This window comes from Thermobia domestica, chromosome 12 (assembly GCF_964235325.1).
Source record: "Thermobia domestica chromosome 12, izTheDome1.hap1.1, whole genome shotgun sequence".
Lineage (NCBI taxonomy): Eukaryota > Metazoa > Arthropoda > Insecta > Zygentoma > Lepismatidae > Thermobia > Thermobia domestica.
Window position 1 is genome coordinate 88,366,217 of NC_137465.1, and position 15,072 is coordinate 88,381,288.

Genomic DNA, 15,072 nt, shown 5'->3' on the forward strand with positions numbered 1-15,072 from the left:
CTCGTATGAGTACTTGACAGCAGTCACGTGATCACATGGCCACCATAGCACCTAGCAGAAATATGGCAAAATGAAATGAAATGAAATGAAATCTTTGAGTTTTACGTCTCACGGTTATGCCGGTTAGGCTAAAGGAGACGGTGATGATGAGAGATGAATGAAATGGTGGAATGAAGAAAGTGGGAGAACCCGAGAAAACCCACGAGCACGAGTCCACCACAAAGTCCACATGGCGGGAGCAGGGTTTGAACCCGGGACCCCAAGCACCGGAGGTGAACGCTCTACCACTGAGCCACCGCGCCCTTTACCATTTAAAATTTTCAAGTTGACCCACGTACCTCCATAGGGGGGTACCTGGGGTGGACTTTTTATAGCTCAAAATTCAAGCCCCTTAAAATAATGATAGACGTGTTTTTGCCTTTTCTCATATTCGCAGTCGTTTCAAAGATATAGAGGGTGGCAAATTTTTAATATATATATATATATATATATATATATATATATATATATATATATATATATATATATATACACTACAGTATCAGAAAGAAAAATAAAAGTTTTTTCTTCCTCCACAACTTCCCTTCCAACTCCACTATCGTCATATATACATCAGTGGAAAGGTACTTCCATTGCCGTTCAAATACGCCATGCGTCATCTCTCTAAAGTACATACAGGATGAGTAATAAAATTTTGTCCTGAACAAATTTGTATAAAATATTTACCAACCTGTAACTATCAGACCGTTGAAAATTGAACATATTCTTATGGGATCATTTTTGCTTAGAAGTACATCAGCTATTATCTCCAAAAGTTGTCAGTATGGTTTCCGCACACTCTTCAAAGAATCATAAAATACTCCACGATTTTTAAAATTTTTCCAGTGAACGCAAAGAAAAACGAAAAATTAGCAATATACAAGAATTCCCTCACCTAACTGAATTTTACACAAACCTTGTTTTCAGCCGGAAACAATCGTACAATCGCCTCACTTATTGAAATGAATGACTGTCTACTGATCCTGTAAGACAGAAAATGAAATTTCACAAAGCAATTCCCATAGAAGTTTGAATAAATATTAAGAGACGACGCTCCATTGGGGAGGAAAAAAAAAACACTTGTTTATAAATTTTGTAACACTGGCACTAAAGAAAGAAGTGAATGTTTAGTTTCATTAAGTCAGGCAAATAAACGAACTGTAATATTTAATACAACTCAACGTGTTCCAAGTTACTGCAAACAGCTATTAATCAATCCAAAGGGTGCTATGCAGTCATCAGAACACTTTCAAATTCCAACTGATCCATATTGTTGTGTACCACAATGAGCAACTAACGAATTAATGCGTTTGAACTTTTGCTTTGATAATTTCAATGCATTTTGAGACCAAATTAATCCTAAAAACACAACTACAAACATACTTGTAATATAGATCATAAGTGAAAAATACTGTCACGGTGATAAACGCAATCAATACCGTCAAATATGTGCCATGTGAAAACGAGATTCTACTCGGAATTCTTAGTGAAGACGATAAATGTATAGGACAGCAATTACTTAATATTTAAGACTATTGCATTTACATTATCTTTAACATACGATACCACAAAATTTAACGAAACGATCTGTACCTTTTATCTGTGCCAATATATCGAACGATGACATCTGTTAATAAACTGCGAGCTCTGCTATTAAGATGTCCCAAATTCTTGTGCGTAGATAATACTTCTTTTCCTTGCAGTGAACTATTCAGAATCTTCTGCAAGTCCTAGAACAAGGTACTTGTGATCATAGAATTTGAAATAAAACAAAACTTAAACAACAAAAGCAAAACTATAAAATAATTTGATATCACTTATGTTAAGATCACATAAACGTGAATGCGTATAACCAGACGAATTTTATTTCAAAAATTTACAAAAAGAAATTCTTGTTTTCTACGAAAAACAAAAACTAGCATGAGCATGTATGTGTAAAAGTACACATATGTCCCAAATTTCGTCGAAATGGGTGCAGTATTTTTTATTTATTTATTTATTTATTTATTTTTTATTTATTTATTTATTTATTTATTTATTTTTTTTTTTTGCTATCTCTGGTGATTACCTGAAAAAGAATTTCATTTTCAACGCATCACAACTTTGACAATTTTTCACATGGAAATTTTATTTTGATGTCACTTGCAATCTTTTCTACCAGAAAACAAATGTTTTAAATTTCATTCATATCTGTTTCGTAGTTTTCGTAAACGAACAACGCCGAAATGCCATTTTTTGTATTCTAGAAGCGTAAGCACTAGTCGATCTACTTTTTAAAGCCTTGCTTGCAGGGCGACCGTCCTGCCTGATAACGTAGAGTTGGTTTTTAGTTTAGCGTCCCTTTCAGCAGCGAGGCTATATAAGACGTGGACCTACTGATTAACGTGGAATCCGAACCACATGAGCTCCGGCTGGAAATCGAACCCGGGTCCCCCACGCCATGCCTGATAACGTACACGTAGAAGAGTTTAATAACAGTCTAAGAGCCGATTTGAATGAATGTGGTATCAAATGAGTACATTAAATAAGGTTATAAATAATATGAGTTATGTTTACATTGAGTTCGTCCTACCAAACACATGCTCACTCTTGCGGTCATAAAAGATGTGTGACTAACTGATTATTACGATCTGGAAAATTAAACTTTAAATCTAGTAACGGTTACACAAGCTATACCAACATACTTATATATACGTAAATCTTCTATGGAAATACGAAGAATAGGTAGTCTCTTTGAGGATAAACGGACACTTACAATCAGTTTTATTTGTCTATTTCATCTGTGAAGAACCATTCAAGTGAAAATATATCTTTGGATGTGAATTTTCATCAATTTCATGGGCTCTTTACGTGAAATACAAGGTAATTTTACACCAGGAACAATGTGTTGTGAAAACTTACGAATTCCTCTTTTGCTGCACTTTCCTTCACTTGGGGGTCTTCCATCAACGGGCTATTTTTGCAGATATCTACATCTGTGGATGTATCTCTTGATCCTGCCGAACCACATACTACATCAACTGGAATACACAATAAATAAATAAATAAAATAATACTGTAAGAATTCTATATTAACCTATCCTTATTCTCTCTCTCAAATAAATTAATTGAAGTACCTTCATTACACGTAAAGCAATCACCCTAAGCAAACAGAAATGCATGCTAGCGTTAGGACTTCACACTTTGACATATTTTCTTTTACAAATCACAACCAGGAGTGGACCGTATATACCCATGTAACGGCTGCGCTTAAGTAATACTTGCACCCACGCTTTAAAAGTGAATTGAAACAAAAGTGGCCTGCTCGGACTGCCATTCTGATGGAGGTTTTCCTTAGTCGTACCAGGATAATGGAAGCAAGAACTGAAATATTTCCAGGTCACTACACCTCTGTCCCAGTTCAAGGGAACTCACATAATGTCTACATCCGAAAAACGATAATTTTCTCTACTGGAATATATAATTAAAAGTTTAAAATCATAAAATATGAATACGCAACTTACCACTGTCCTAATTGCTAATATATATTATAGTAGTGTAATATTTCAAGAGCTTTTCGACTGGCATGTTCACGCGAATCTTCTGTATATTAATAACATGTTATAAAATGCGAGAGATGTTCAACTCAAGATAAGAAATAAGAAGTAAGGAAGAAATTAACAATATTTATATATTCATTTGAAGACACAATTGAACTCACTTGTGAATGCTCATCGCATCACTGTGTCTTACACCATTTTTTTTAACAATTTGAGGAAAGTATCTCAGCAACCTGATGCTTTGATCATGGAATCTGTTTAAAGAAAGAAAAATAGTATATATTGTTTCTTTTCTTCCTTTTTTCTTAAAAAAAAATTCAGTTAAAAGTCACTTGCATTTTATAATAAGTTTCTCATATGCGGGAGGACGGTAGGAAAGTTCTCGAAATAAGGGCTATTTCAATTTATACGAGCGACTGGGACACTTACCCTTTAATTATCTTACCTATTTATTAACAACATTCCAAATACAGCCGAAAGGCATTTCACATTGAAACAAATAACAACAAAGGAAGGAAAGGAGCTTCGAAGTCGGCGAGGCGGGTCATATATTCAAGGTACCATCCAGACATATGCCTAATGAAACTAAGAAAAACCCTGGAAAACAATTGTTACGATGGCCTGCCTCAGGATTCGAACCAAGGACCTCTGCATACGCTAACCACTCACACACGCTCGCTCGGTTAACTATTAGCTGCAATAGTACACAAAATGCTTATCTTTAACTATTACCATTTTTCCATGCTCATTTTTCATTTTCATGCAATAAAACAGATAAATATTAATCCGAAAATAAATGTTTAAACATGTTTTCTAGCGGTGTTAGTTGGATGTGTCTAATTAAAAATACTTTTCTACGTAAGTCATTGAGATAGAATTACAATCTACTCACAAGGTTCCTCGTAAAAATACAATGTGCTTCCATTTGCATTGCTTATCCTATCTCCACCACCAACACTAGGGAAAAAGGAAATAGTTGTCACCTGGAATAAAAGTTTATTATTAGCTTCATTAAATACAATGATTAAAAAATATAAATGCATATAATTACATAGCGCAACTGCGTACGCGCGTAATTTCCTTTAAAGTGTTAACAACTGTTGATTGCCGTTACTTTTATTTTTTATCTTATGACAACGCACAGATTCAACAACTTCAAGATGCCTTTTCTTGAACGTGTGCTGATCATAACCAGTTTCATGTCAATTTTATTAATGCATTTTAGTTCAGTTTGTGGCATTTCATGTTAAGTGAACCAATGGTCCCCACTCCACCATCTATAATTTGTTTAAACTTTTGCTCCAATGTTACCTGACACAAAAATGAAGATTAGTCTTTTGTAGTCCGGCTATCTCAAAATAACCCTTGTAACAGCAACAATAAGTACTTTTTTTTAAGTGCTTGTCATTGTTCACTGAAAGGTCTAACAAACTTCAAAACTTGCTACCTGAGAGAGAGAGTTAGTCATCAATTCCCATGGATGCGCAGAATTTGTACATAAAATTCACAAAGTTTGCTTAAAACAAAGTGTGTGTGTGTGTGCAAGTGTAATGAGTGACAACGGTGTATGAAGTCAATTTAGTAGACTGATACTTGAAATAAATAAAAATGGTAGATGTACTATAGAATAAACAAAACCTCAAATCTGAAGCACAGATTGTTTTAGGGGCATGCGATCTTATAAAAAGGAAAAGTACAAGATGTGAAAAATGAATGCTCTTCGTATCTCAAAATGGTTATGTTGCCAAACTTGCACCAAATTGGAACCATAACCAATGGAAAGAATACGTTTTCATATAATTGGAAATACATTTTTACGTAGATAACTTTCTTGGTTTCTGGATGGTGGAAAAATAGCTATTAGGTCATTTCACACTGAATTCACTACCGACAGAATTTGCATACCATGTCGATGCAAGTAGTAATATTTGTAACAAAGTCGTAGGAAAGAAGAGAAGAGATGGGGATAAAGAATGGATGGAGAGAATGATGAAAAGGGGATAGAGGAATACAATACATTTTAGTAACATCATGCCAAAACTTACATTGAAGCCCTCCTCGCCTGTTAGTGAATAGAGTGCGTGAATAATTCACGCAGTCCCGGGTTCAATTATCAGTGGAAGAGCAACGAACACATTACAGTGTTTCTGATTTCACTTTAAAATGTAGTTTCACGTCTAATATAGCGTCAATGCTAAAATGGGACATTTAACTACAATTAACTAAATAACTTACACTAAGGCCAAATCTATGTCTTTCAACTTAGTAAAAAGGAACATTTGGCTATTTTGATTGCTGTTACATTAAGTACCCAAAATCACGATCTGCAATACAACATCGAGCATGAAAATTGATATGATCACCGAACCTTGAAAAAACTGGCTGTATTAACTTGTTCAATCTTTGCGTTATTGTAAAAATGAAAGTAAACTAACTAGAAACTTGATAGGTATTCCATATTCTCCAATATTATCTAACCAAATAAAAATTATTCTCAGAAGGTATTTCATCGACGCTTCCGATATTCTTTCAGAAAACATAATATATTTCTCAGAGGATTGACCCTCTGAAACAATCTGGTATCTATCAAGTCGAATGCAGTTAAGGACAGAGATATACCTTGGTGAAACAGAGATATATTTATTAAGACTAGAAGAACCTGTTAGAGAATCAAATCAAACCGTCATTTCGGGACTTTCGCTACATTTAGGGCTCTCAATATGATATTCGTACTCGTAAGTTCTTGTATCTCTTTCATTTACCAAACTTACAATTAAGTTTACATTTACATTTTTCTGCTATCTTTAAATACATGTAAAACTGCTGCACTGTGCGCTATAATTTAAGTATTAAATTGCAAACATTATTACATGGATAATTATTATATTTTTAAACATTGTCTCTTTTACGGATTTTTTTCCTGGAATCATCTGAAATGGATTACAATTTAACGTTTCGTTCAGAATATTAATTTACTGCGTTGAAGAAAGTATGTGCATTCGATTTCTTGGTTTAAGTTTAGCGTCTCGTTCAGTAGCGAGGCTATATGAGACGTGAACCTACAGCTTAATGTCGGATCGGAACATGAGCTTCCGCCGGGAATCAAACCCGGGTCTATCGCGCCAAAGGCGCGTCACTAACCACACAAGCACTGAAGACCTCGCATGTGCACTCGAGTTTGAAAAAACTAGGAGGGCAACAAAGAAAAGATTTAAATCATTAGTTTCCTTGTTTTGTTCTGAGTTAGTAATAGTATGACTGGGTTTGGAAAAAGCTTGCTAATATTTTTTACGAGTGAATTAAACGTACAAAATTGTTTTCATTTTTTTCTTTCTTTTGCGAAGCATCAACTTTTACACTTACACATTGACACGGACTAATCTTTACAAAATGCAAGTACCATAAGTAACTGAACGCAAAAGACAAATTTTAAAACATTAAAGTGTAATAATTAAAATTACATCTTCCTGACAGTTTCGGTATATTCCTGACACCATCTTCAGAGAGGGAATAGAATGGAAAAATAGTGGTAGCCTTTTCTCATTCTATTCCTCTATTTGAGGATGGTGTCAGAAGTACATTGAAACTGTTACCAATATATTTTAATTTGGGTTAATTTGAGTTTAACGTCCCGTTCAGCAGCGAGGCTATATGAGAAGTGGACCTACTGATTAACGAGGAATCCGAACCTCATGAGCTCCCGCCGGGAATCGAACCCCGGTCTCCCACGTCAAAGGCGCGTATATTTTAATTTGGGCACTGTAAGGTGTTTATATTTACAAGTAAAACACTTTGCTGAAAAAAATAGTGAGTATTATATCCAACACTTTCTCTACCGATTAAAATCGTAATACGGTTGACAATACACCTATGAATACGGTATTACAGGTACAATGATAACAAAGTACGATTATATTTGAGAAAAATAATAAGATATCAGTTATTTCTACCTCGCTATCACTAAAGGTACTGCGTTCTGAGCTGTGTGACAGGAAAGACACAGGGGATGAAGAAGTAGGAGATTTCATCTTCTGTTCGTTGTACAATTTATATTTTGATATAAATTTCATTCGTGGTCCAACTTTAGGAATTAATTCCTTTATTGCATCCACAGTTAAATTTTCGAATGCCTCATCATCGATTTCTTCCTCTGAAATAATAACAAATGTTTGTTCAATGAAATACACAGATTGCACAAAGCTCCTATTTAACGAACAATATAAAGATTATATCGGAATCTAAGGTACACGATGCTGGGTGAACATAAATTTTGAGCTCCTTTCGGGAATCGAATCCGTCACTCCTCACACCACAAGCGCTAGGCAAAACAAACTGGATGTGAAGAAGGTCTAAGGAAGTAAAGAAATATGAATAAAACTTCCCTGAAATAAGAAAAAAATTTTGAATCCTGCAACTCTTCATTCTTTCAATTTAATTTTATAAAACGACATGATAAAATTAGGCAGATTATACAAATATGTTCAACTTTTTGTCACGTCTTAGCTATTTTCATCAATGTCATTCAAACCGGTTAGCATCTTAAAATATAGGTCCTGAGCGACATATTTCCCATATTCCTATCTTTCAGTTGTGGGTCAGCTTCTTTAAGCCAAATGGCACTTTAAAAAAAAACTATTCGGAAATACAGCTTAGTGATTGCATGTAGAAAAAGTATTTATCCTACTTGGAAGTTGGGATACAAATAACTGAAGGTCTGTCCTGAAGAGGCAAAGTAGAACTAAGGAGGTACTGTTCTGTGCCTTTTCTCTTGATATTATTTCTTCATTTGTTTGGTATTTCGGAAAATCTTTTTTTTTGATGACTTCAATATGTGAATGGAATGAAGGATCTGTCAATGCTAATGAGGAAAGCATAATTACTATTGCAAAAATATTTTTAATTGAATAAACAGGAATGAAGTATAAACATCTAGCTTCATGTACCGCAGTTATGCCCTGTATGTTGATGGAGAAGAATCAACAAAGAAACAGCTGCTAAATTAAGAAAACCAAAGACAGGTCTTTTGTAATGGAACACCAAATCTTGGGAGTTACAGTTATTGTGATCTCAGAAATAAGCTGAGAAGAGGTAGAATATGCTTTAAAGAAAATGAAGACAGGGAAAGCAACTACAAGCTAAAACATGGGTGCTTAGGACCAGAAGTTGTCCTACCGCATACTATGGGATCTAATGAAAACAGTTTACAGACAAGAGAAAAATGCCAAGTCAGTGGAGAGAGAGAGAGAGAGAGAGAGAGAGAGTAGTACTGTATCTATATACAAAGAGAAGGAAGATGTACAAAATTGTGAAAATTACCGAGGAATCAAGCTGATGCCACATACAATAAACACTTGGACGATGAAGATTTAGAAAGAAAAACAACAGTTGAATCCATGCTACAGATGAGTACAACTGATACAATCAGTGGCGTAATTAGCTCTTAAATATTAGGGGGGGACACATGATATATCTCACATGTGCAAGTTATTTTCTAATTACATATTATGATTTGGTTTAATTTTATCGAAATAAATTAATGATATACCGTAACTCATGCAGTGCAAATAATAATAAAAAAATAAATAAAATACTGGCCAGCTGGTAACTTTATACACGACACAGAAAATTACGGGGGGGCATGTTCCCGTCACGCTAACGACGCCCGTAGATGCAATCTTATTAAAGCAAACAATGGAAAAGCGTCAGGGAAAGCAATAAGGATGCAGTATTTACTGAATGGGCAAAGACGTAAGACAGAGTACCAAGTCAGGAAGTTTGGAGGTATATGAAAGGAAAATGGAACTCCAGTAAAGTACAGGAAGATTGTTTAAGATCCGTATACAAGAGCTAGTGTCCCGGTAAGAAGCAGTGTAGAAATAATACATCTTACTGCATTTAGAGTTGGACTGCACTATGGTTCGGAAGTGAAATCTCTATCTGGTAGCCCAAAACGCAACAGCCCAATACGAGCATAACCTAACCGTAACTACCCTACGCCAGAGGTCACAAAACTATCTGGATATGTAAGTCCCTCAATAATGAATAGGCACGAAACGAATATAATAAAAACGTAACTAACTCAAGGAAGCAGTCACAAAACTAGCTGTGTGTATTTTTGATTATTATCTATCAGAGTTGGTTGGTGTAAACCAAGATGGTTTAAATTTTTAAAAAATCCAATTGGTTTAAGCCTAAAATATAAAATAAATGGTTCACAGCCAGAGTGAACACAAATTATTAGTATCTTTATTCACTTCTAAGCAATTTAAATTAGGACGCTGTACTTCGGATGCAGTGAACTACTTGAATTAAAGTAATCTTCTGTAATCTGTATAATCTTTTGAAATTGTCCATTTATATCAATTATGAAATGAAATATTTAGTTTAACGTGCCACGCTTATACACCGAAGCTAAGAGAGACGGTGATGATGAGTAATGACTGAAATGGTGGAATGGAGAAAGTAGGAGGAAATGGGAGAACCCCGAAAAACCTACGCACACGGTTACGGCCCACTGGCGCGAGCTGGGATGGAACGAGGGACCCCATGCACCAGAGGTGAACGCTCTACCACTGAGCCACCGTGTCCCCTTATTTCAATTATAAGTCTGTAAAGTGATTTCACTTATGCAGTTGTCCTGAAGTGACGGAAAATATGCACAAGTATGCAAATCGGTTAAACATATTTCTATCACGTGTCCTAAGGTTTAGTCTATAAACTCATCGCCTTTCTAATCAAGGGATCCCGAGTTCAAGTCCAGGTGAAGAACAATTTCTCTTGGATGTAAACCGAGTAGTGATTCAGGTCCAACCTTAAACTGTATTTCCCGTCCTTCATAACCTCACTGTTGAATAAGTATATATGGACCAGACATTTTCATTAATATGTAATCTCAACAAATAAAGTTTAAAGTGGAATAACGATGACCCCTACTATTTTTTTTTAAAAAAAGGAATAAAGTAATTTGAGGGTACTGGTGCTATTGAGCTCGATTTCAACCCCTTTAGAAAAAACAGTAACCCGGTCAAACTCGAAGGCAAATGTCAACTAGCTCTGTTTTCCTCGCAATCGATGACTTCCAATTCCAACATGTGCAGCAGCTGTGCGTGTTACTGAAGACTAGCCTTCGGCTAGCTGGAGGTCTCGCACCTTATAAACCCACAAGTATGCCAAATGTCATCCGCAAATGTTCAGGAAAAGTCTAAGCATTTTGAGATGTAGAAGATATGATATTAAATAACTGTGAGTTTTCAGTTTTCTAAAATAAATAATATATAAATAAATAAAAATAAAAAAATTAAAAAATCCCTCTATAACTAGTTTTTGGTCAATAACTTGCATATCGCTATCAAAAGCTTGCAAGCATACCGAATTTCAAACTTTTGTTCCAATTTCAATTACCTAAAACATGAGATTTTATGTCCAAAACAAACATGCATTTAAATAGCACCGGAAATCTTTCTCTTTATTTTAGAATTACTTTAAAAACTAAAAATATTTACTTTTGATATTTTTTGTGAGTTACTTCCAGAAGGCTACAAACATGCCAAACTGCATCACTCTAACCTTCGGGCTACATAATTTAACTTAATAATTTTTAATAATTTTGGGCTGTAGAAGGTATCTCCATATAAATAACAAAGGAAGATTTTTCACTTTCCCAAACAACCTCACTGAACTAGGAAATGTATAGTTTTGGTGATTTACTTAGTTAATTTTATGAAAACCCTACATGAATACCGAATGTAAAGTTTTTACTCAAATACAATTTCCTAAGACTGTTTTTTTAAAGTACACCGAAATAAGATGGGATTTTTACTCATTCTTTCTTTTCACCTACTAAAAAGAAAAAAAAATCCTGTATATTTTTCTCTGAAGGCTATATGTATGCCAAGTTTCAACTTTCCACGTCAACCGCCAGTTCCATTATTTTGTCAGTTAATGACACGATGAAAAGTTTGAAACTTCCGGCTTTTATCCTAACTTAACGTACGTTCTAATGCAACGTGTGAACCAGATAATTGCTAAGAAGAAGTTCTAGAACAAAGGTTCCCCATATAGGTTAGCAAGGTTGGTTCCTTTCTGTACCAAAATTTAAGTTTTATTTTACATAATATTGCTAGCGATCGTCAGCAAGTGAAAGCGGGTTAGAAGACCGCAGGATACGTTGTTTTCTGTTTTTATTACAGCTAAATGGGAAGTGGGACATGTGTTCTAGAACCTTGTAATTTCTATGACGTTTATATTTTCTTCTCGCTTATTACAAAGCTAAGGCATTACTGCCGCATCGCCGGACCAGTATTAAAATCGAAAGAAAGTACCAAAATGTACTGTATACGGTTATATTTCGTTGGACTACATTAACTTACATTAGATTACCTCACATTAGGATAAGGGCATAAAAAACTACAGTGCAAAAAACACAAACCAACTTGTGCTAGGTGGCCACTAAGTGCACGAATGCTATCTAACCGAGCCAAGGTAGGGCGGAGCTAGCGGACCAGCGCGGTAGTGTGCCCGAAGGGGGCAGGCGCGTCAGCGACGATGTGTACACGCGTAATCGAGGGTACTGAAAACATCTGGTTTCCGCAATCATATACATTTCAATAGCACTTGCCATGGTATCATACTAATAATGCTTTACTTGCAAAAACAGAAGTCACTTACCTTCAAAATCGTGAACAACAGTTTCTTGGGGTCTTCTTTCCTTAAACAAGTACTCAGCTAAATAGCCCTCTAAATGGTTTTCCTTCTTCCCTGACGCTGTAAAATAATACATTTAATTCATTCAATTCATTTCCACATTTTCCACACACCGTCAACTTTTTCAGTATACTGGTCTTTCACAAAATTTCAACAACTGTCGCTCGTTATTTTTGAACAGTTCTATGTACGTAACACACGACATGTGACAGCCTTGACACACACGAGCTATTTTCATACTCCTCTTCGCGCCACTACATCATAACAACTATATCCCTCCGCGAAATTGTCCATCCGCCTCCACATACAGTGTCGCTTACAACATCAAAAATAACCAATTTCTTCATTTTTACTATTCCCCTTACATGACTTTCACTCATTCTTGCTCATAAACAAACAAACAAAAAAAAAAAAAAAAAATTCCAACTGACCTGGCAAATTTTCTAAAACTGTTCCGGTGATACACCAGTTAACCCCAAAGCTAAATAAGCTCCATTTCGTGGGAACAATCACATACAAAATCATTATGAATACTTGACTAATTTCAGTAAACTGTGAGATCAACTAAGTTTATATATTAGTTTCATTAGATCATGGTCCCTTGTACGAAGGTACTGAATGGTTAAACTTAGGTCAAGCTTCAGTACTGCTGAATGGGCTGACTGGTAAATAATTTGTGAACTACTGGTACATCATTTGAGGAATTAGTTGACCTCTGACCGAGTCTGATCGGGTTAGATCACTTCTTGAGGTCAAAACCGAGCACTCAATCCAATCAGCGCCCCACCTTTACTTAGTTTTAAATAGGGACTTTGTTTATTCCACTTTAATTTAACCTAAATATATTTTAAAAAATGAACTGGTTCAAACAACATATCGGATTTAAAAAGAAAATGGTTTCTGCAAAACCTGTTATTTATGTGCTTTGAAGTTGGACATCACCATCATGAATTAAATTAAAAGTGCAAAGGTGGTGCCACTTAGTGTAACACAAAGAGAGAGGCCTTCTGTAATAATTTGAAAGCGACAGAAGCACACTTAAAAAGCATTAAATCGTAACCTATCGTGTTTTCTTTTTGCTACACATACCTAAACTAGCCTATCTAACCATACTTTCGCACGCTGTCGCTTGTTCAGCATTAATTAGTAAAAATTAAGGGTGAATTATTATTAAAATTCTTGATCCCACCAGTACTGTTTGTAGAAAGTAATAACAATTACAAAGTATAACAATTAAGGGGTTAAATTCCAAAGTTGGACGTCCGTTTTCAGCAAAATTTTGAAACTTGCACGGAAGATACGTATAATTTGATCTTAATTTGATCTAATAATATATAAGGATAATACAACAACACTCTCTCTATTTGTTATATATAATTGGTTATAAACATGGGACTACTAAGCGAGCGAAGAGAACTACCTCGCGCAAGGTAACCGAATAGTTGCATTGTGGGAAAGTAACGAGCATTCATAATATCAATATTGCGGGTAATATACCGAATCGCTGTACGGGATGTGAACTGACAGTGTTGAATTTCGTGAAGCTCCCGTCGAAGGGTACTTCTATTATAGATCCTAACGTAACCTAACCTAACCTACACTTTCTCCCAACTCGCGAAATTGAAAAATTATACATTTTAATAGCTTTTACGCAATTTTGGTAGAAAAGTATCGGACGTCCAACTTCGGAATAAATGCCCAATTAAGTAAAACTCAACGTAGAAATATCAACATAGGATCACTATGATCCTCAAGCATCGAATCGTTCTGCAAAAGCTTAAGCCTCTTCCAAATAGTACGAACTCTCACATTAATAATAACCTTTCTCTCAACTTTTCACACAAACATCTTACAAGAAGTCTTAAATCATTATTATACCTTATATAATTTCATCTGTACATTTTCGGGCTTAAGTTTAGATTTGCCCCTCCAGTTTCCAACCTACAAAAATGCAGTTAAAACATTAAAAATTGTTAGGTTAGGTTAGTTTAAATTACCTGGTAAGACTTTAGTTAGACTAGAACAGTGACTGAAACAGGTTCTAATATCGTAATTCCGAGTAAAAACGGGCTAGAAACTCTAAACTTACCCTCAATTGCGTGAACACATCGTGTCTCTATTTTGAAGTATTTTGATTTGGTGATAATAAAAATAATATTTTGGAAGCGTCATAAATGCTTAATAATACACTATTTCGTACAAGGGACTTTTGTTGCTTGTGCGTAATACAATTCAAATAAACATTTAGAAATACATATCTTCAATTTACATATTGAAACTTACTGACTATCCACTTACCTTGAAATTTCATTATTAGGGTTTCTAAACCCCAGTCTTTTAGAATATTTTGGTAATTCATATTAACTAGTATAGTTCTGTATAGTTCAGAGCCTGGTGTACGAAAACCACACAAAACTTAGCATTTGGCTTGTTCCTCTTTGTATTGACAAGAGATAATGAACTCTAACGTATTCCCATCACAGAACATGATGTTTGACATAAGAAGATCTGTATAAGAATTGTCAGTGTTGCCATCCATAGAAATTACAGTGTTGCCCGAATAAAAATACCGCCAAAAGCTTGGTTTGCAGCGAATGAAAGAGTAAACACAACGGTGTTTAGTAACATCATATTTTCGTGGTTCGCACGGAACTACGTTTTACATAATACGTTATTTAGTTTGTAAGAATCAAAGTAGTTATAATATACTTGTATTAACATTACAATATACTTGTATTAACATTATCTCTTCGCGTCGCTGTTATCGTCCTATGTGAATATTGTACTAACT

The 15,072-nt window shown here is 35.0% G+C and overlaps 2 protein-coding genes across 2 annotated transcripts in view; one reads left to right on the forward strand and one right to left on the reverse strand.

Moving 5' to 3' along the window:
- Positions 1-15,072, forward strand: part of LOC145666021 (putative gonadotropin-releasing hormone II receptor) — a 683,846-nt gene that overhangs the window by 367,816 nt on the left and 300,958 nt on the right. The gene's annotated exons all lie outside the window — the stretch shown is intronic.
- LOC145667127 (uncharacterized) lies at positions 648-14,640 on the reverse strand. The gene is made up of 5 exons (XM_081734871.1): positions 14,580-14,640; positions 7,529-7,728; positions 4,471-4,561; positions 2,941-3,059; positions 648-1,022 (listed from the first exon to the last, which is right to left on the reverse strand). Exons 1-5 carry the CDS (start codon positions 14,638-14,640, stop codon positions 1,014-1,016), a joined length of 480 nt encoding a protein of 159 aa, XP_081590997.1. The 3' UTR covers positions 648-1,013.

Bases quoted from the DNA above. Each gene is read 5' to 3' on its own strand.
- LOC145667127 (XM_081734871.1), bottom strand. From the start codon at position 14,640: ATGAATTACCAAAATATTCTAAAAGACTGGGGTTTAGAAACCCTAATA. The intron at 7,729-14,579 runs GTAAGTGGATAG...TTATTATTTCAG, and splicing joins CCTAATAATGAAATTTCAAG to AGGAAGAAATCGATGATGAG. The intron at 4,562-7,528 runs GTAGAAATAACT...CTTTTATTCCAG, and splicing joins GTACCTTTAGTGATAGCGAG to GTGACAACTATTTCCTTTTT.